The sequence below is a fragment of the Cuculus canorus genome, chromosome 4, assembly GCF_017976375.1.
Source record: "Cuculus canorus isolate bCucCan1 chromosome 4, bCucCan1.pri, whole genome shotgun sequence".
NCBI lineage: Eukaryota > Metazoa > Chordata > Aves > Cuculiformes > Cuculidae > Cuculus > Cuculus canorus.
This window is the reverse complement of record NC_071404.1, coordinates 61,728,631-61,750,940: the sequence shown is the minus strand read 5'-3', so window position 1 is coordinate 61,750,940 and position 22,310 is coordinate 61,728,631. Positions and strand designations below refer to the sequence as shown.

Below are 22,310 nucleotides of genomic sequence, written 5' to 3'. Positions count from 1 at the left end.
TAAAACAAACATTAGAATTTAGGCTCTGGTTCAAGAGGAATGTCAACTCAAAATTCTGCTAATACAGAAACTTAATTTTCTCAACATCTCTCAAGAAAAGGGAAAAGTAAGCATTGCTATGTTGTCACTATTCTTTTTAAATTCAAGTAGTGCAAGTGGAAAAGAGATCTGAAAACTTTAAGGTGGTTTTTTTTTTCAATGCACACATTTTTCTTTCATCTTAATGAAGCTTAATAAGTCAACCAAGATAATGGTTCTGACTGTGGCATAATCTAAGCTATACAGCAATGTACTGAATAGCAATAGTTACTATTTATCTTGAAAGGAAAGTCACCCAAACTGGAGTTTCTGTAAGTAATGGGAGTTTAGGTGAAGTATCTTTTTTAATAATACTGAAGGTGATTAACTGATTAAAAATTGGTCCACAAGTACAGTACTATTGAACTCTTTTTCTTTAACAGCAAAGGCAAACATCACACTTCTTCCTTCCTCCTTTGATTCAAGAAAAGCTACATGTTAAGAACAGGCAGAAAGGCAGAAGTGATGGAATTCAGTATCCCAGCGAAGCAGGACTCATATAGCAGTAATGACTTTTATTAGGTGAAGGTAGCTGCAGGGAAAAGAGAGGATAGAGGGCGCTTTCTAGCACCAAGTCCTTGCCGCATCTGAAACAAACACTGTCATGTCCATGGGCAGCTGCAGTTTATTTTCCATGTGGCTGGGTATATGCAAGGGCAGCTGGGCTGATGGCATAACCTCTCTGAGAAATACATGCGGACCTTTTGCTCGAAGCAGGATGGATTGCCAAGATCATGTCTTGCGCTATTTGCTACACCTGACTGCATGTAAAAAGAGCACCTCAATATCTAATAACATTTATGAACCATTTGACCAACTGAACAATTTGGCAAGAAAATGTAACACTGCTAACACAGTTTAGAAAGATAAATTAGTGTGCTGAAAAGAAGAATAGCAAAGAGGTAGGAACATCACCTTTTCCAACTGGGAATTAAAATACTCTGCTGCTTAAAACAATTGAGCACTTATTTATTGTCCAAGTAATAGATGTTCATCATTATGATGATGAAAACTGGCAGCTAAAACTTGTGAGGAAGGGGGATATTAAAGGTAACTGACAGGGACTTTGTTAGACATCAGTAAAAATGAGAAATGAGACCTGAAACTTCAGAGCACAGAATAAACACACAAGGAAAAAAATGAGAGGCATAACTGAGAGAAAACAGGCTATGCCAAGTGTATGCCAGGGCAAGAATAACACTAATTTCCAAATGTAATTTCAAAAATTAATATATTAGTATAGTCAAGGTTTGGAAACCTTACAGCATCTCAGCCAATGATCTTGAAATTCAGGATTTGTGTATCACTGGTTTAACGCCAGTTGTCGGCTTTAGAGGCAGCCAGTGCTGAAGACTGTAGAGGTCAGGTCCTCACACACAGGGGTGCACTCAGGGAGCCAGACCCTCACTCTGAGCCCAGCCATGCCAAGGGTGTTAGAGTTGTTCTCTAGCTAATATCAGTGCCTTCTTTGATGGGCTCTGGCCATCTCTTGCCCTACCAGGTAACATCAAGAATAACTTCTGCGATACAGAACTATACAAGCTGCCTTCTCAAGTTACTCACTAATCACAAAAGAGCCCAAGAAGCAGGAGCAGCAAACTCGTCATAACATGCATCACTGTGCTGATGCAGACAATGCCTATGCAGCATTCTTAAGATGCAAAATGCAACTTCCACTGTGGTTCACTGATAACCCAGTAAAACCCCCACGAAATAAGAAATAAAACATAAAGCATATGCTAACCATTTCCTTTCACTCAAGCAATGCAAGTAATAAAATCAAAGACCAGAAAGGTGCTCAAAATAGTATTAGAATATTAATGTGATGCCCAATGTAGGAAGACCAATCTGTGTTTTATTCCTGAAAATACATCTCTTGAAGAAGACACCAAGAAGTGTCAAAATAATTCAGAGTCTTGAAACAGGCAAATTCAGCTTCTGAGGAAACATCTCCAGGGGCATTCAGGACCACCAGAAGAATGACCCCCAGGCCCGGCACTCAGCTATGAAGTGCTGCTTGGTTGGGCAAAAGCACAAATATACACAAGTGTTTTAAGACTTACCTTGTTTATAAGCTCTTTCATACTTTAATAACTATAGAGAAGTTAACTCAAATTACATGAGGCAGCCCACAATTAGAAGACTCACTGAAAACAGCCCTCTCTGCCCCCCAGCCCATCCTTCAGTTACTGCTCCCACACAGACATAAAATCCAGACCCAGGTAAGGCCTCCCCCCCGCCCCTGCCTCTGACTTCACTGGGCTCGGGTGCCTGCCTAGGTTTCACCTCCTCCCTCTGAAGTCAACGCCCGACATCGCCCTAGCAGAGGCAGTTTAATGCCGAGCCACATCTGAGTGGTGTACTTACCTCTGTGAACATGTCTCACTGCCTTCCTACATGGCAGGGGAGGTTTCCTGTTTTCATTCATTCCCTTGTCAGCCCTACTCAGTGTCAACAGGTTATAGTGTCTTTTGCATTGGCAGCATCAGCCCTGACAGGAAAGAACTTCTAATTTTTTCCCTCACACTAAGCCATGAGAAGCGGCGAGTGCTCCCAGGCATAACTCCCTTGGCTCCTCTCCTAAAAATGCTCTCTCAAGCACACAGTTGCTTAGCAATATTTGCCTTCCCCCTCTGTGGTTCAAATTGGCAATATCTGTCCCTTTGGCACTTTCCACTTGTGCAAGAACTGGTGCAGAGAGTTTAAAAAAAAAAAAATCTACCAATAGGTTGGTGGATGACATTTTGCATGAGCTATTAAGCTACTTTGAGGTTTTATTACTGGTTTGTTTCGAGCCTGGATAAAATGTGTGGCTTCTTCCAAGCAGGTGGTACACAAGGGAAAAAAAGTCTTTTGCATCCAGTGGGACTCGCTGATTAATACAAATACAACAAGTAGGTTTTTCTGTTTACACAATTACACCTGCATGCTATAGGTTTGGGGGGGAGGGGGACCACACCAAATCAAAACACAGCACTGTCATATAATTCTCCCCTGTTGATTTCTCCTAAGATATTGCATGCGCATGAAGTTAGAGAAAACAAGAGAAATCAAAACCTGTTTATATATTTAAAAATGCAAAAACTGTATACAATCCTGACCTCCTTATCAGTAGTGCTCTGTCAAACCCTGAAAATGTCCATGAAACAGTCAGTGCCTCTGGATGTACCTGCAATACAGCTGCTACAGCAAATAAGGGAAAAAAATAAATTAAATTAATGTAAAAGTATAAAAGGTACCAACTGCTTTCACTCCTGAGAGCCAGAAGAGGCCACGGAAAACACTCAAGTAAAAGGACACATCTTTGGGCACTTGGTGCCTGAGGCAATAAGCAGCAAAGAATCCTGTAGTTAACCTTTTTTTTTACTGCAATTCATTTTAGGTCACATTACCACAATTTTTATGGGTTATGAAAAAGGCCTTGGACCACGGCTTTGGATATTTAAAAGCAAGTTATTAGGGATGCTTACTGGGAATGATGTAGCTCAGTTTCAGCCCTTACAGTGAAGGTGAGGTTTTCGGTTTTGTTTTTCTTTTTTAAATCTTATACAAAAGAGTCAGAAAAATAAAATGGAGTCAATCAAACTAAGTGCTATTACAAGCCTGAGTATTAAAATATCATTATACACATATGTGAAGAAACTAAACTTAAAAAAAAACCCCAAAATATATTTATACCTCTCAAAATGACCTTCCAACTGCTGGACAGTGGAGTCTGGAGACTAGGCAGAGAAACAGTTCAGACTACAACAGTCACCTCCTCCTCCCAGATAAACGTTTGGCTTTACTTTTGAAACTGGCAGCGGTAAGCTGTCAGTGGCTGTGTTTTGTTTTGAGCTCATGGATATGCACGTCGCCTGCCACCTCTCCTTGCCTTCAGTACTTGCTTTGAAGTTGTCTTGTTGGAAGGTTTGACTGTCATCTGCTTCTCCTCAGGCTTTCCAGATCTCTTTTCTTGTTTATCAGTCATAATATTGGGCAGCATTAATCATTATATTAGAAATATTAAATGCCTCTTTCAAGGTTACCGCTGCTAATCATAACATCCTTGAATTATTTTTTTTTATGATGTGCACCCACAAGCAAGGAACCAAAATTCTATTTTTCACATGCTGTTTCTTCCCACAATTCCCTCTGTAATGCCTCTACATAAGTACATATTACTCTGTTCAGAGTAATATATTTTGCATACCAACAGTCACCACTGAAGACCCACATGAACAATAACCAAAATAAGGCTGACAAATTTTTCTTGTTTCCACACAGATTTTTAGCAGGAGCATCAGGCAACTAATACAAGCTGTTACCAACCACACAAGGTTTAAAATCAACCACTTTAACTTAATAAAACAGTTAAAATCAACCAACAAATCTGTTCCTCCTGAAATGTCATACCCAACTGCCAGTGGCTCCTTTCCTCCATTACAAGTTCACTATCCCAAATGAGCTGCTTTACAAAACAGTTAACGCTGAAGCAATGGCAGTGCCCACCTGACAGCTGGGGGACTATTTTTCCATTCCCAAATTACCCTTTTCTAAAAAAAAAAAAAAAAAAGTATCATTCTGTGGTCTGCTCCCTTCGTTGAATTTTGCTTTCCTTAAATTGCTATCAAAGCTTTGTTTGCATGAGTACAGGCTGCCTCTACATTTAAAAGATTTGTATATGAAGCTTCATTAATTAAAATAAAGTTAGAAATAATAATCCAAATTCTTCTACCTCAGTTCTAGAGAACCAATAACATTCGCCATTCAACCAAGTCAGACTCCTTGCTGAAGTAAATAAAGCTATCTATAATGTCAAGTTCTGCACTTGGGCCACATCATACAACGCTACAGGCTTGGGGATGATTGCCTACAAAGCTGCCTGGCAGAAAAGGATCTCGGGATATTGGTCAACAGCCATCTGAACATGAGCCAGCAGTATGCCCAGGTGTCCAAGAAGGCCAACAGTATCCTGCCTTCTATCCAAAATAGTGTAGCCAGCAGAAGTAGGGAAGTGATCACGCCCCTGTACGCTGAATACTGTGTTCAGTTTTGGGACTCCCTCTACAAGACAGACATTGAGCTGCTGGACAAAGAAGGACAATGAAGCTGGTGAAGGGTTAGAATTGCGCAGACGTGGAGCTTAGGGACACGGTTTAGTGGGGTCACTGTGATAACTTCTCAGCTTTACCACATCTGAATATTTTCACTTACCTTTGTAAAACATGTGCAAGTCCCCATATACACAATGTAAGTCCCCATACATATATTTGGTACAGGTCAAAGTTTGGAAAGTTACTCATGCTCGCAACTGCAGGATATTCATTTTACACATTAACACGCAGCCAGTGACAAAATCAGATCTTACAGAAAAAAGTAGCTGCTTACAAACACTTAACAATCCCTGATTTTTTTTTTTCTGCACTGCAATGATAACCAACAACAGAAGTTCTCTTAAGTTCTCTTTAAATCCAGCTTGTTGGCTCTGAACTCTACAAACTGCAGAGAACCACAGTTTTTTTTTCCAGGGTTCGCTGGGATTTTTTTTGAGTTCTGGCTTTTTTTTTGGGGGGGGGGTACGTTTTTTTTTTGTTTGTTTGTTTTTTGTTTGCCCCTCCTTTTTACAACACAGCAGCTTTTACTGTTGCCAATGACAAAGGCAATGGTCTAAATTCTCTTCTGGAATCATAACTGATTCCAGTAAGGATGGCTGATCACAAGCCCTTTAGAGGAAGGACAACAACCTAAATAACCTCAATCAGAAACTTCCCAGTGCAGTCTGAATGAGACACTGACTGAGTCATGTGGAAAACTGCAATGCAGTTTATGGAAATTCATACCTGACCTTATCTATACTGCTCCTGCTTTCTGCAGGATTTGCTAATACCCATCTAACTGTTCTTCGTCAGTCTCCCATTGCTTTGTAAAGTGATAGATTTAGCAACCAAATTTGGACAAATGTTCTGTCGTGGTTCCCAGAGACACGCTATGGAAAGATGTCAGGTTTGGTGTAAGCAAAAGAGCTAAGTGCATCCATACCTGATGGGAGAAGCTGGAAAGGACTCAACTGCTCACTCAGAAACACTGTTTCTTGGTATTCTTCTCCTTCCACCCGCTCACCACACACTCCAAGCACATGTCAGATTCCTCTCTTCACAATGATACTCCCTAGCTGCGCTTCCAAGCAGCAAGAACAAACACTACTTGTTTCTGGTGGCCTAATGGCAGCACTATGTTTTCGTTTTGGTTTGTTTGGTTTTTTTTTTTAAACAATTTCCCTATTATTTAGTATTTTGCATAAAAGCCAAGTGAACAAGCAATGATCTCAAGCGTGAAAAGCTGTGCAGCTGAGAGTTGGTAGTTGAACACGACCTGAGTCTCCTTCTTCAAGCACCAAACAGGAAGATGAACGGGATTACTTGTAGTTTATGTCTTCTTCAGTCTGACACATGAACTTTGAACATCCCAGAGTCTGGTTAAACTGAAGTAACAATACAAGATGTCCTTTTGGCTTTTGAACAAAGCACCAGCCCCATGCTACACATGCCCTCACCCTCCATCTCTTCCAGGGCAATCTTAGTTCCAGAGACCATAAGGAAACGTTAACAACTAGTAGTAATAATTGTTATTTGCATTTGATCTCCTGCTTTAGCAGTCACATACCAACAAAAGGACAAATTTCTACAGTGCTTGTGGTGAAGCAATGAAATGCTTCTCCAATCACATAAGGCACTTCTGACTATAAAGAGGGCAGCAAAGGAGACGTAGGAGTAACACCTTGTTCTCTCTCTTGGTACAAACCAGGGGAAAAACAGAAGAAAGGAATAAAAAAAAGAATACAAAGGGAGGAAGGGAATAAAATCTCAATCTCCCTTCTATTCAGTAAGTGATAAATAAATACAAGTTTGGCAGAAAGATAACAGTAGCTTAATGCTAAATACTCTGTATTCATTAGGTAAAACCAAATGACAGGGCTATATATATTTTTAAAAGATTCTCTTTTTTAAAGTATGCAGGATTAGAGCAATATATCTATTTCTAATTTACAGAGTTCACCTATCGGACCGCTCCTGCCAGTAGAAAAGCTCAGCTGTCATTGAGAGAAGTCAGTGAAAAATTATTTATCTAAAATGGTTTCTCCTTTTTGCTCATCAAAGCTTCTTCCTAGGTATTTAGTCACTACCATATACTATGCGACAATCATGTTTTAACTGACAACCATTCATAAATATTTATTGAGGTGAACAGAGCTTGATGACAGCAATCACATTTTGAACATGAAGTGTGTACCCCGTGCTGCAAGGATAATACAATATTACCAAAAAGACTGAAAATATCTGGGCTTCTTCACTGGTTGTTGTTTTGGATTGTTCGGGTTTTTTAATTGGTTCCTTCTCTATTGTCCTCCAAGTTTGTTGGTGAAAGAGGAGAGCTGTTGAGGTCTCACTGCATGAGATAGAAGGAGCTTCTCCCTAACATTTCTGAAACTGCCAAAACAAAGCCAAATCTTCAGTCAGCATCAAGTGCTATACATTCCTTCAGACACTTTACCCTTAGTAATGTTTGAGGATTTACAAACATATTCCCAAGCCAGCCTCACTGCTCTAGACATATTCACTATCAGACTGATGGGAAGGCAGGACCTTCCCCACAGCTTTTGTTTCACCAAAAACAAAAGGGAGGGCCAACTTCTCAGCCAAAGGACAACATGGTTAGCCTTCCCAAGATCTTACTTTGGGTGAATCTTTCACCTGCATGCAACATACCTCACCAGAGGTTTCCCAAAAGGAAACCAGCCCACCCCTGCTCCCTCATCAACTCTTTCATACTGTACATCCAGCACACAGGGAATGTATCCAGGTGTACAACTACATGGTTTCTTCCTCTTCACTGTCCCCAGGCTTTAGCACTGAAAGATTGTGTCATCAAATGTATGTTAATCATTCAAATAAAACTGAAGTAAATATGACAATGACAAGCCTGAAGCAAGCAGAAAATGAAGTAATAGATTTTTCACTAAAGCTGACAGAGCCATTATCCACAATGCCTACGCACAGAAAATAGTCAGAGGTAACAGCTTAAAGACACCTAACTCAAATGAGGATCATTCAGCATATTCACAAAAGGTTTCATCTATCAGCTTCAAAATAATTAAGCATATAATTAAAACCAAGGTTTCATTTTGTGCAAAACCATTTCTTTCATTATCTTCGATTCCCTTTTCATTATGTTCTTACTCTGCTGCAGATCTGCTAGCATTCCTGCACCAGCATGGGTAATGCTACTTGTGCTCAGGCAGCTGTAGGATTTTTATGGGCATTTGGATTCAGAGCCACGTGTGCAACAAAATGAGAAAGTTTCACTCGGCATACAGCATCATGCTGCCTTATCTAAAATCATATTAAACCAGAGATAAATGAGATGACATAAAAAGCATCGGGATGGGAAAAGAGACAAAATGAAAATAGAAATGGGACAAGGAGAGTTGGGAGAGAACAAGAAAGTCTCACTTTGGAAAAAATAAGCATGCCTCCTCAAAAAAAAAAAAAAAAGGGAAAGAAAATTGCGAAGACTTTTAAACCCAGAGGTGTCCTTTATCTTGGCAATGGATAATGAAGAATGAGTAATACAGAATTCAAGTTCTTGCACTGCTTTATTTCTCCCCAAGGAGTGAAATATCTGGTCAGCAAATAATGAAACACAGACTAACAGCGCATTTCCTATTTTGAGGTATGATGTGCATGATGTGCAATGCCAACCTACTTTGAAGTAAATAAATTCTCTCAGCATGAAAGTCTTCTCACACCTGCTCAACAATGTCATTTTGCCAGTTTCCTCTCCTTTTCCACAAGAAGTTGTCTACAGCTATTTGTAGCTGATGAATAACCTTTTCCTTGAAAAGCAGACTGTACCCACACTCTCCCTTTTTATTACAAAATACAGTTCAAAAACTCTGTGTAGCTCTCTTAGCTCAGCTGCCTTAGGTGAGCACTGCAGGATCCTACATACCAGAGGGCACAGCAATATTATCAGTGCTGAAGAACAGTGAAACTGTCAAATGTACCTGGGAATCAAGCTCCTCTGAGCACACAGAAGGCTGAGTGACAAGGCAAGCAGAAGCACCATGGTGGTTCCTTAGTAAAGCTGAAACAATTGGCTTTGAAGAGCACAATGAAAGAGTGTGTGCATTTGCTCAACAACACTGCTCCTCCTCTCCTACTGCTTTACCACTGTGAGCTTCAAGCTGCTTCAATCTACAGCACATGACAGAAATCCAAGGCTTGTCATGTGTGATGGAGGCAGAAATCCAATAGGTGGTATTGCAAAAACAGATTGAGTGCAACAAGGAATCTTCCCATATCAAAATAATTATAAAGAATCACTTCTTGATAACCACCTGGTTAAGAAGCAGTTACAATTTCAGCCACCTCCTTCTCCTAAAATTTCCCAACAATCTTTTACACAACACATTTGCTCCTTGCAAAACCACTGGACTTAACAGCAAGCCTCAAATGTAGGTGAGAGAATTTCTGAAATCTTTGAAAAAGCCTTCCCAACCAGTCTGACCACTGTCCTTCTCATTTTTTCTCAGGTGAAAACTAGAACAGACTAATCTAGCTCAGATCAACTGCACCAGTCTCTATCACACACTGCCTAGGATCTCTAACCAACTCAAAATGCAGGGAGAATGATTAAAAAAAAACCAAAAAAATATTCTCAGAAGTTTTCCCTCTGGCAAGCAAGCCACTTAAGCAGTACAAAAGCAACATTATGTTCTGAACTGCCCCTGTTAATCTGCAATACTGTGCACTCAACCTCAATGCAACCAATTGAAATGTCCCAATGTGGAAAAAAACAATCCATGAAAATGACCAAAAGAGGAGAATGATAGACAAAGAAGGACCTTGAGAGAGAAACCTAACAGCAGATTCTAAGCAAAGATAGAAATCTAAGCCCTAAAACATTATTCATATTTAAAATGGTGGGCAAATGAAGAAGCTAGTGTTTTACTCTCAAGAAAATAACACAAATAAGGAAGAAGCTGTTCTCATATGAGCAGGAATAACCAAAGGCTTACACACAACACAGCCTGGTCTTTGGCCCAACTGTCACCTCTTCACTGCAACAACCACAGTTTCCCATCCCATGTTTTTTGAGACATTCCACTCAGTCCTTGGCAGAGAAAGGACAAGAATAGTGACTAGAAGGAAGCTATGCACAGAATCATGGCAAGTGTTGTATTTTCACCATCCAAACAGATATCTTACACAAGTCAGCAAAAGCCAACCTCAATATGCACCTTCTAAATATGTTAATGCATGCACAGCCATCGGTTCTGGTAGCCTCTGCCCTTCAATGACTTGTTCTCCAACAACTGAACTGTACTGGCAACAGGGTCCCCCAACAATTGCACTCACCTCTACAGGCTCAGAAGGGATCTCCAATTTGGATAGTCTGGCTTTTGCATTCGCCTTCAAATCTGAAATTTTTTCATAGAGTTCTCCATGGTATTCCTCCAGGAGAGGTTTGAGCACTGGTGATTCAACTGGTGCCTGATCTTGGCCATCCATTGGTCTGACATAGGCAGTTGGTTTCTGCTGCACTGCACTGGTTTTTGATGGCAAAGGTGGGGGGAAAGTCTGAGAGGAAGGCTGAGTGGTGCTGGTCAGGTTAACAGCTGAGTTGTCCTGACTTTCCTTCTCCTGTGATCCTGTCACTAGGTCCTGAGATGATTTTGTTTGACTATAGGTCGGCCCATGACTTCTGCCGCTGTTCTGTGACCTGGAATTGTTATGCTGGCTGGAATGTAGAGGTGACAAGGGTGCCACGGGAGAAGACAAAGATGGAAGCAATGGAGAAAGCACCAAAATGGAGGGCTGCAGTTCATTGGTATGACCTTCACCAACCTCGTGCCTGTCATTTCTCTTGTGGTGAAAACCTGCAAGACTTTCCTGACCACTGCAACTGTGTTCTTTACCTTGGCTCTGATTGTTGGATAAGCTGTGACTCTTGGCATGCAGACCTGAAGCTGGTTCTAGTTTTGATTTTGTCTTTTGGTAGTGAAAGGAGTGGCTTGGAGGAAGAGGAGCTACAACCATAGGTCCCATGAGAGGATGGTGAGTTGTGTGATGGAATGAAGATGGTAACATATGGCTGGTCTTTTCAGGGAAGCATGGGCGATCAGGCTTTCCTTGTGGGATCAGAGGAGTGAAACATTTTGGAACCCCTATGAGATTCTGATGGGATTTGTTGCTGATGAGCTCCTTGACCTCCTCATAATTGCCCAGCATGTTCTGAATTCGGCTTGACAGTTCATCTTCTTTATTAGTCTGCAACAGAAGAACAGAGAGAGATCCAGCTCAAGAAAGGACATTCTTCAAAATCTTATTTTAATCACTAGGCATCACCACAAGCAAAGGTATGCAAGCTCATCTCAATCCTGCACACAGTCTCTCCAAAGCAAGTCGCCCTGCTCTAGTCAGTATCAGCTATCCAGCACTCTTCAGCAATGTTAACACCAGACCAGTTTGTTTCAACCTTAGATGCAGACAGTTAGGCAGCCAAGCTGCTTTTGAGCCCTCTCCTTCAAAATCCCAGACTACTGCAGCCCCCCAAATGAATCTGCCCAACTCAAAGTCTATACCGTGCTTGCACCAGGTACACAGCTTTAAGCACATCCACTGATGTATTTAAGTTAATCAGATTGGAGGATGCTGTGCTTGTACGTATCACACTCAAGTCTACTATACCATACTTGGAGGCCACAGCTCTCGATTACCTCAGCTCTCTTTCCTCCTCTCCTTCCACCACATGCACACGCACCATTACCTTATAGGGTTCTGCAAAGAGGGGAGTCTTGTTGGGGACCTTGTCTTTGTCCTGCAGAGCCTCTTGATTCCGTCTCTCTCTCTCTCGAATACGCAGTAAGTTTCTGTCCTCATTGTACAAGCTTTAGGAGAGAGAGAAAGAAAGGATGGTTAACACTTCACAACAGTGTTATTAACAAGTACCTACTGTGCACAGAAGCCATGGTTTTCACGCAACAGTACACATCCAGCATGCAAGTAATTTTGAAATCCACAGGGTGGTTACAGCTGACAAATCAGTTCTGTCAAGTGTTTGCCATACCACATAGTAATGTAACATGCAAGGCAGAGTATGCATCCTTCTCAGTGATTTCTACTCCTGATATCACACATCAAGAAGTGCAGGAAGGGGAAAAACTATCCACTCATTTAATTGTGAAACAAATTGAAGACACCAAGATGAGTGACAAGTGCATGAGCTGGCAAATCCAGTTGCAACGTTCTATGTGAAAACTACCATTCTTGTCTCATCCAGACTCCTGCCCCAACTCTTCACATGAGAGGAAAAAGGTATCCACTTATTATCTGAAAGTATCCACTTTCAGATACTGAACTTTGCCTACTTTGTTAACAATCTTGAGAGCTTACTCTCTACTTTAAACCAGCATTAGGAAAGCTGCCTACCTGGCAAACCATGTTGGTGCATTTAAAGCAATAAGGTAAATGTATTTAAAGATAAAGTCTCAAAAACTAGTAAAACACCAGGTCAAAATCCCCTGTTCTTCCTCAAAGACATACACATGTACTCAATTCCACCCTTCCCACATCAAAATGGCACTAAAGCTGCATCACATGCACAGCAGCAAGACTTGATGGAAAATCAGATCCTTTAAACCATATGTCCTCTATGAAATACTACTGCAATAAATGGGAATCTATTGCTCTAATATTTATGGACATTGGGGAAGAAAAAGCATACAGGCATAGTATGTGGATGAAAGTATCTCCTATTTCTACTCTACTGCACAGACATAGTATGTGGATGCAAGTTTTTCTCTCTTTTCCTATTTCTACTCCACTGTAGAGTCCACTGCACACAAAATTCCCATGTTCTTCTCAGTACATTCAACTTCAAGGGTCCTAGTTTGAAAGGAAAGAGCCTTGTCTTGTCCTTCAGCGATACTTCATCAAATACCACACCAGTAACTATCTACTGTAAGTTTAACCACGCCTAAAGATGAGGTAGAGGATTGGCTTTGATGTGTAAACCAAGAGGCCTGACTGCTGCAAAGGCAGTTTCCTGACTCAATGTGAGCTCTGGAAAACGATGCTGTCTAATGATAGATTTCCATATATAGAACTGAAACAGGAATGTAGTTGTGCCACTAAGACAGGAAAATGTACTTAAGGGTTAGACTGTGCACATTTAAAATAAAATTCCAATTTTGTTAGTGCTAAACTGTTTCCAGACATATGAAAACATAAGTTTACAGTAAACTCCATAAACAGCTCTGCAAACAATGCAGACAATTTTAAAAATTTAGAAAAAAAGGAATCTCAGATCACCAATTCAGTAAATATACACAATCCTTCTGTTACAGATAATATATTAATAGATGCATTTCCACTGTGCATCTGACAGTATTTTACATGTGAGCGATTTTGCATCTATAATCAGTTAGTCAGTTGCCCTGTGTGTGCAGCCAGCTTTGGGAGATACCAACTGCAGAAGACAAAGTCAGGAGGAATTACAAGTCAAACTAGAAGCAACCTTGGCTACATCTACTACTTGAAATTGTATGCATATTTTTAAAGTGACTACCTTTCAATTTAACACCATTTTTTAAACATATCTGGAAAAGTTTTACTTAATGGAACAATTATCCAAACATTCCAGGAAGTAAAAAATTATTTGTAAATATCCTGTATAAAAAAAAAATTCCCTTAACAGCAAGCATGAAAAAGCCATAAAAGTTGGTTTTAACAGATAAGACACTGGCTTTTAGTATGAAGGAGACCTCTGAAAACTCCTCTTCATCAGTCTGTGACACTGTTCTCTTCATCAGTCTGTCCACTGTTGGGAACACCAACATCAACTGTAGAACAAACTGGTTTGATGAGCATGATTTAACCTAGATCAAACACCTCTTCTTAGTTCCCAGTCCATTTCCCCCATGACTGCACAAACACTCAAGCCCACACAGTGGAGCAGATAAAGGAACAAAACCACTGCCCTTTGTGGCATTCCTCACTTTTGCTCTTTGCCAGCCTCTTTGCCCTGCACTCAATATCTTACCTTAACAACTTGCACAATTCTCCTGCAAGGAGCCCTTCTGATGTGTTGGACTAATCAAGACTCTTACTGCAACGAGGTGCTCAGCTTCAGCTCTTTCCCACCAACCTTGACCTTTCCCTTTTGAAGGTACCACCAGGTATGTTTTTGAGCCCAAGGACAGTACTCAGTACAATGCTGAAGGCACAAATTTTAAGTTTGTTTTAACTCCTCCTCCTCGAGCATCATCTGTTTTCCCAGTCACGTTTTCCCCTGTCAGTTCTTCAGCCATAATTTTCACCATACAGTAGACACAAGGACATACACGAAATTCAAAGCCACAAATAGGATGTGCTTTTTATAAGTTAAAGAGAGAAAAGCTTCTGCTTCATGTCTTTTGATACACATATACGTTTCGGTCTGCACAATGCTCCTAACATCTCAGCCTGCCCTGTTAATATTTCTGCCTTGATCCACACTATGAATGCCAAGCACTCAGACCTACAGAGTACTTTTTAATACTACTGCAACATTAAATATACATACTTGGTTTTGTTTTCTCCCCAGTACTTATTAAATTATACCGCAGTCTGCCGATTGTTGCACCACACTTCAGATCCAGGCCTCCCAAAGACAAGCTGTTGAGTTGGCACAGCTCTCTGCTGAAGCCCAAGATGATAAGAAATGAAAGCAGTTTAAAATGCTCATCTAAACAACCCTTAAGGACAAAAAGCCACATCCAATCCATCTCTTTTTAAAACAGATTGTTTTAAAAACTTGAACACAAGTCTCTTGGGGAACACTGTCAAGACTAAAAGAGTAACTTCTCTTCCGACATTTCCAACATCCCTAACAACCTTATTTACATTTCAAAAATTCCAACATTATTATTATTAGAACATACCACATATATTAGAACATACCACTTAATAATCTGCATTATTATTTAGTAAGGCACATGCAAGAGCATTTGAATACTTGAGGCCTTGAAAGGTACACTACTATAGTAGAGGCCATTCTAATAAAGCACTGAAGACTGAGTAACAACCTCTGGATGCTACTACTAGTCAAGCATCCTTGCTTGTAATGACTTCACTGGCCCCTGCTTGCCTAGTTTCCAACAGTAATTTTAAATTTGCTCCCCTAATTAGTTTCTTCATGTATTATTAGCAAGGAGATAATATAGTTCAACTTTCTTAAACAAAAAATACACGCAACACTTCAGATGAATCCAGTTGACAAGCTGGGTATCATTTCTACATGCCAGAGGGCTGATGTGAGGAGTCAGCACGGATCTACATGTTCACCCGTGTTCTTCCTTTGTATGATAAATCCATATCACACAAGACTTGGCATTAACATTATTTTTCTATGATCGTTGGGTAAAAAGGGCAGGAGCCATAAACTATCCAGATTACTATTCTTGCAGGAAAATACAAAACAGCATGCCACTATTAGCAAGACTGGAAAGCATTAGTGATGATCCACCAGTATCAGTATAACCACATGTCTATCTCCCTGGCTGGAAGGGCACTGAGAGGTTGAGTCACTCCATAGTAAGACTCTGCTGCGAGACAATTGAGTAGAAATTCTGACCTAGAGGTTTTGTGTTATGTTCAGTTGTTTCAACTTGCAGAGCCATGGGAGGGCGAGCCAGAGCCCATTGAAACAGGCAAAAAAAAAAATCTTATTGGTTTCAACAGGCTTTGTGTTGGGCAATGAGAGCACAGTCTTCAGTCATGCAAAACAGGGCCGACCTTGGATACACATGAGCAAACCTCTGGCAAAATGATGGGAAGTCATAATTTGGACACCTTGCACCAACTCACAATGTTCAGCTTCTGCATCTTTCACAAAAATTACAAAACCAAAAAAAAAACCAACCCCCCAAAACAAATAATTCTCAAATATTAAAAGGCTGAGTTCATAAACATTATCTCATGACTACTCACATATTTCATCCTCTTCACCACAAACTTTTAACAATAGCATTAAGACTTAATTATTAAGATAAACCAGAACATTTATGTGCACATACACACAAGAGCAGAAGTGTATTGGAAAGAAGACAAGAAGAACATCAGTCTGATGTGCTAGAAGAACTAGGGAAAACCTCATGGGCTATTTTTAGTAGTTCTCCCAGGATAAAAACCACTGTCAGTGCTGGCCTATCAGGGTTCTTCGTTTATAATATCTTGCTGTAAACTTCTCACTAGACCTCTACTTAGAGCAAGAAAGCCCTGATTTCCAAGTAGTTTAAAAACTATCAGCAATGATTAAAAAAAAAAAACCAACAAAAAAACAAAACCAAAAACCCAAGCCACATATTATCACCCTGCAAATTGTTTTCTACTGAAACACTGCTACATCCACGTGGATTATGGATATACTTCTAGGCTGGCGAGCATCCAAATTCAGAGCAATCAAGCAGTTTTGCTCTGAGGTTCTGATTACATTCAAACAAAAGGAAAACCCTAACTGTAAATTGTGTCTGTTACAACAATAATATTTACAATAAGAAGTCACAATCTTTCTTATGTGGATCCCAACACTGACCATAATACATCTTACCAGCCACTTGCTGCAAAACCAGCAGCTGTAATACCTCTAACGGCCTTTTCTTTCCCTGAACCTTCCTTGACCCCAAGCTCTCTTCCCAGCAATAAATTCTTTTTCAAGAGTGCATGAAGAAAAAAAGAGGAGGCACAGGGGGGTGGGGAAGGGACACCACCTTTTTGCCATAATGCCAGTTCCTGTAGGTTTGAAAGAAGATGAATGTGCCTGCTCCCAGACAGCCCATAGGACACGAGTTATCTCACACACAGCACTACCACACACTGCTCAGTGAGATTAGCCATGCATTGTTACTACGCAAGCCTCTTCGTGCTGTCATGGTGATGAGTAGCCCATGTTGCTGGCCATGCACAGCTGACTACCTGTTCAGCAAGCTGTGGGGTCACTCCCCTCTGTTTTGCTGTTCAGGATCATCATCCACTCTCTACCTCTCTTTCTGAATCGGATTAAAACAATTTTTGTTCCCAGATTTTGTGCAATTTCACTGCACAGAAGGAGATAAAGGTTTAAAAACAGGAGGATAAGAAAAACACAAAGTAGCTACTTATTTGGTCATATAACTGAGAGCATCAGCCTCTCCTTCTTTAAGTTACATCAAGCCCTTAGACTACCTCAAGATAACAGCTAAAACTCATTTTAATTTGTACATTTTATCATGTAGGTGTCAAGCTTCCATGCATGCTGCTTCAACTCATACTCAGGGGCTTTTATTGAGTAAGCTGTATTGCATTAGACAGCACTACCAATTCAGAGCAGAAGTGTCTGCTGTCTACTGAAATGTCCCCTCTTTAATATAAACCTGTAGTTATCCTAGTTCCCACATCTCTGGCAATCCTGTTTCTGCCCATCATTAACTTGGCCATTGAGGGTATTAGTCAATATGCTTTTTAAAGCTGTAGAAAATCTGGGCTGTACTATAACTCATATCACTGCACAGTTTCCCCAAAGTCAGTATTAGGAGGCCAGGCAGAAAGTATCAGAGAACTGCAGTCAGCCCTGGCCTCGCATGTACCCCTGCCAAGAGGAGAGGGGGTCTCTAAAGCTGGTCAGGTACCAGAGGAAACCCACACAGCAAAGCTGCCTGGCAGGCTCCAGCAAGCTTTCCCTCGTGCATGCATGGACAGAGCCCTAACCTCACTATCACCAAGGCTGAAGGGTGAAAATCAATTCCTGTTCCTCAGGAACTTCTTCAGATTAGCAGCTTTGATATTTAGATTTTCCTAGAATGGGAAATCAAAAAACATGAAAACACAAACCACTCCTAAGCTCTTCCTTACCAAATTGTGCAAATGCTCTGGGAAACCAAATTTCTAGGCTTAGCATCAAAATGCCATGCACACAGAAACCTGTGAGCTAAGGGACTCCAGTTCCACCCTGTCCATCTTCAGGGGGAAAAGAGTTCAAAATTTGAGAGCTAAAAATAGTGCTGCACTCCTTGCAGCTGGGCTACACTTGACATGTCACCAGGAAAATACAAATACCCCATGAGTTTAAACAGCAAATGAGACTAAATATCGGCCCCAAAACATTAGCCCAATCATCTTTATACTCCACAAGAAGTAAACACATGCACAAATTTCTCCCTCGCCTCAAAAAAAACCCCAAACAAATCATAATTCACAGTACACTGAAACATTAAAATACTCCCATCCTTAAAGCAGCCCATGCTGGAGAAGACAGTCCACTGGCTCCTGTAATAAGAGATCTGGTTCAGAAACTTCAGCGAAGCGTACACCCTAACCCACATCATCATCAAGGCTTGGTTCTGTAACAGAAACTGTAACAGAAACCATGAAAATATCAGCTTTCTCTGAAGTTACACGACAATCCTTACTCCAGAGTTCTAGATGCCATTACATAATAATCCAGCCCATTACAACATTTTCAAAAAAATAGACAACTGCAGGAAGAAGTTCTGCCCCTACTCCTGCCCTCCGTGTCCTCCAAATGAAAATGAAATAAAAATTATCTGCTTTGGTTTTAATTGTAAAAAGATCTCTTGCTGGTACCCAAAAGGAATCATGCCAGCAGCAGGGAAGGGGGTGGAGAAAGACTAACAAGAAAACACACAAATGAGGCTCACTTCCTTCTGAACACATAGAACCTCTTCCTCCGAAACTTAAGAGGGAACATTTCCTTTTAGTACAACTGCAGGAAACCACAAGTCTATTGAAGCTGTTTTGTCATTAAAATAGACTTTTTTTTTTTATTATGAGAGGCTGCTAATCAACACTTCTCAAGACCGAGAGACATATTCTTTTTAGTTTCAAGGCAAGACACATCAACCATCAACCCAAAAAACTGATTAAACAGAAATAACACATGCACTGTAACAGCCCACCTGCAGCACCCTGGTTCTGCTGCTGTGTCTCCATAGATGAATCGCCACCTACCTAATACAGCCAGGATCACATCTACAAAGATCAAATAAACAGTTTCATTCATCAGCTTGAAAACAAACATGGATAAATGCACAGCACAGAAAGTTTTGAAGCACTATAGATGTGCTCAGTTCTCACACTGTGTATCACCTAAGCAGCTTGGCTGACAGTGACTACAAGACAAGCTGATGTAAGGATAACCTTAAAGTTAATACCAAAGAGCATCAAAAATGCCTTTTCCCAAACTTTGTTTCCTTTCCTTTATGGAAACACCATCAAGCTATGACTTTCCGGATATTTTTTAAGTTCTGTTTCACAACAAACACTATTTCACAGAACATACACAGTTTGAACAAATGATAAGAAGAAAACATATGGCAGAAGCACAACAGATGGTACAGTTAGTAAATTATTTTCTGCATCAACCACCAGCTTTGGTACATGCTTTTCAAAACTATATATCTTCACACTGGAAAAATATGAACTGGATTTTGTTTTTTCATATTTTTGCTTCCTGTAGCTCATCAAGTCTATCCAGCCCTTTTCACTGACTGTATGATAGCAGCATTAGACTGCTGAGCAAGAGATCAAGGCCACATAGCCCATCCAAATTTCCACGATGATTGCAATAAATCTCCTGCCAAATATTTTTGAATAAAAATAATGCTCCAAGAAAATCCAGTACTGCTGCAAGCTTTCCTTCAAACTGCACGGAACAATGATGTGGAATATACCTCTTCCTATGTCTTAAACAGATCTCTAGGTTACCCAAAAAAAAAAAAATGAAGTAGAGAACAGCTGGGATATTATAACAGGCAGCAGGGAACTGTCAGTTTTTTTAAGTAGCAGCTGAGTTGGCTTTTTCCAGGAAAAAAAAAATATATCAGTTCTATCTACTGATAGATATCTACTGTCTATTCTAACACAAAACTTCTTCTCACTTTGCCTCTTCCAGGGTAACCTTCGGGTTCTAGTTCTTACTTATTCATTTCCTGTTGCTGTTGCCAGGTTTAAAAAAAGATATTCATTACTCAGCCATTAGAAAGTTTTTGCTTCCTTTCAGCATCAATAGGCCTTTCTTTTTCAAGCAGCTCCCAGGAGTGAGCCTGAACATTTTCTGAAAAAAAAGCTGAGCCCCTGCAGCACCCAGTGACTTTGGCAGGAATTGGGAATGCTCAGATGTTCTTCAAACACGACAAGTGCTTCACAGAATTGAGCCTAAAACAGCCAAATGTTCAAATGGCTATGCACTTAAAAACACACCCCAGGACTGGGAGCAGCATTTCCCAGCTTATGGTCTATAAACAACTGAAGGCACAAAAGAGGGAGAAAAGATTGGTGAAAGGATGCAAATAACTGACAGTAACAACCTCTTCTCTGCCTACTGAAAAAAAGCAAATAAATGAAAGATTGATGACTTGGATCATGCACTGAAATTCTTAAAATATAACTTTTATTTAGTTGTAAATTAAAGCCATTGTAGCAATATCACACTAGACAGGCCTTCAATGCTTTCAAAAGAGATGTGACATGCTCTAGCCAGAAATACTTCCAACGGGAGTGCTTCAAGCTGTGGTGCTCTCATAAGAAGCAGAGCATCCTATTTCTCCTCTTCTTCAAAGTGACAGGAGCTCACGTACCTGATTCCACCATTCCTCAGAGTCCATAGACACATCTTTTACACTACTAGCAGAAAGCTTTTTGATTGCAAGAGGCAAGAAAGCCTCATGATAAATATATAGCACAAACAACACCTGTGGTGAACCCCTGAGAGGCCAGAATACAGCATGCAAAGTCAGAGCCTGTCAGCAGAAGGATCTTCCCAACCAAAAGCAGGAGCTCTTGCTGAGGGCCAGCCTCACTTAACAGCTGCATACAGCAGCAACTTTGAAAATTTGAAAAAATGTGACAATTATTTCAGTTTATACAATCTTTAATAACGTCTTCAATAACGGCACTTAACTATGTTGCCATAGTCAAAGCACCTGAACAAATCAAAAGGCAGTCTCTCTATTCATGATGGTACAGAAATGAAGACTCCGAAGAAACCCAGGCTTTCAACCTCACCCCACATACCTTGATCTTAATAGAGTGTTGTCAGAAAACGTGTTAATTATAAGTTATTACACAGGGAACAGGAAAGTTGTCATTCTCCATCTAAACGCAAATATTCTCGGAGGGCTTCTAAGAAGGTGTGGATGTGTGAAGTATAATTACAAGGACATCAGACAAGGTATTGGAACAATGATGAATTTAAGGCTTTGTTTGATCTGGATGTGGCAGGCAAAGGAGGAAATGTGAAAAATTTAAATCACCAGGTGTGTGCATTGAAAATTCCTGACCACTTCACCCCTCAGAGACAAGGTGTTCTGTATACAGCAGTTTAATTCATCAGGACCACATCTCAGCATTTCCCCAAGCCAAGTAAGTGGTCTGGCTGCCTTTCAGCCCTGAAGGCGCTTGTGTCATTCTGGGTAGGTGAGTAAAGATCTGCAACTCGAGTGTTATTTTAGTAATTGAGTACGCACAGAAAGATTCAGACAAAGCTGCTGACGCTTTGGCCGCAGAACTCATGGAGTGGCTCTAGTTGAGCAGACCTGAGTGCAGGATCCAGGCTCTGAATGCCCCCTCACAGCTGCACACTAAGCAGCCTTGGGTTTTGGTGACCCAGCTGTGACAAGACTGAGGTTACAGATGAGCAGCTTTTGAAAGCAAGAGAACCTCAACCATGCCTCTCTCACCTCACCAAGAAGGATCAAAAAGTTAGCCTAGTCAGGAAACAGACAGACACATGCCTCAATGACTGAGGTAACTTCCCAGAGGCAACAGTGAAAAATGAGTTAAGCTAAACATCACTCCGTGTTAAAACTGGAGATTTCAGTCTCCCACTAACACAGTTAGACACTTCTGTTGCACAGCTGAGCAAACATTTTCACATAGATCCAAGTGCCTCCAGAGGTCTTTCCACAGCATGCTCTGAGCCCCAACACCCAGCTCGGTTGGTACTTCAAGAAATGCATACCCAGATCCAATACCCATACCCTGACAGCACATTACATCCTGGCTTCATCTGAGAACCAATCTGTTTGGAGAAATAGCATTCCTTGCTGAGCAGATCCTGCTCAGGGAGGGGACTGAGTCACCCATTATCACCCCAAGACCTGTCTGTAAATAGGCCCTAGGAAACAATGCATACAAGCAGAAAAGACATTCAAA

The 22,310-nt window shown here is 40.7% G+C and overlaps 1 protein-coding gene across 6 annotated transcripts in view; it reads right to left on the bottom strand.

The window, feature by feature from the left end:
* The window catches only part of AFF1 (ALF transcription elongation factor 1), a 111,015-nt gene that overhangs the window by 50,635 nt on the left and 38,070 nt on the right, over positions 1–22,310 (bottom strand). For 5 of the 6 annotated variants that reach the window (XM_054064779.1, XM_054064781.1, XM_054064777.1 and 2 more), the window contains 2 exons: positions 11,890–12,010; positions 10,479–11,390 (listed from right to left, as the gene is read on the bottom strand). In XM_054064779.1, the coding sequence (XP_053920754.1) occupies positions 10,479–11,390; positions 11,890–12,010 (1,033 nt within the window). Of the gene's footprint in view, positions 1–10,478; positions 11,391–11,889; positions 12,011–17,075; positions 17,150–22,310 lie in introns of all 6 variants that reach the window. The other variant, XM_054064782.1, reaches the window with a different exon arrangement.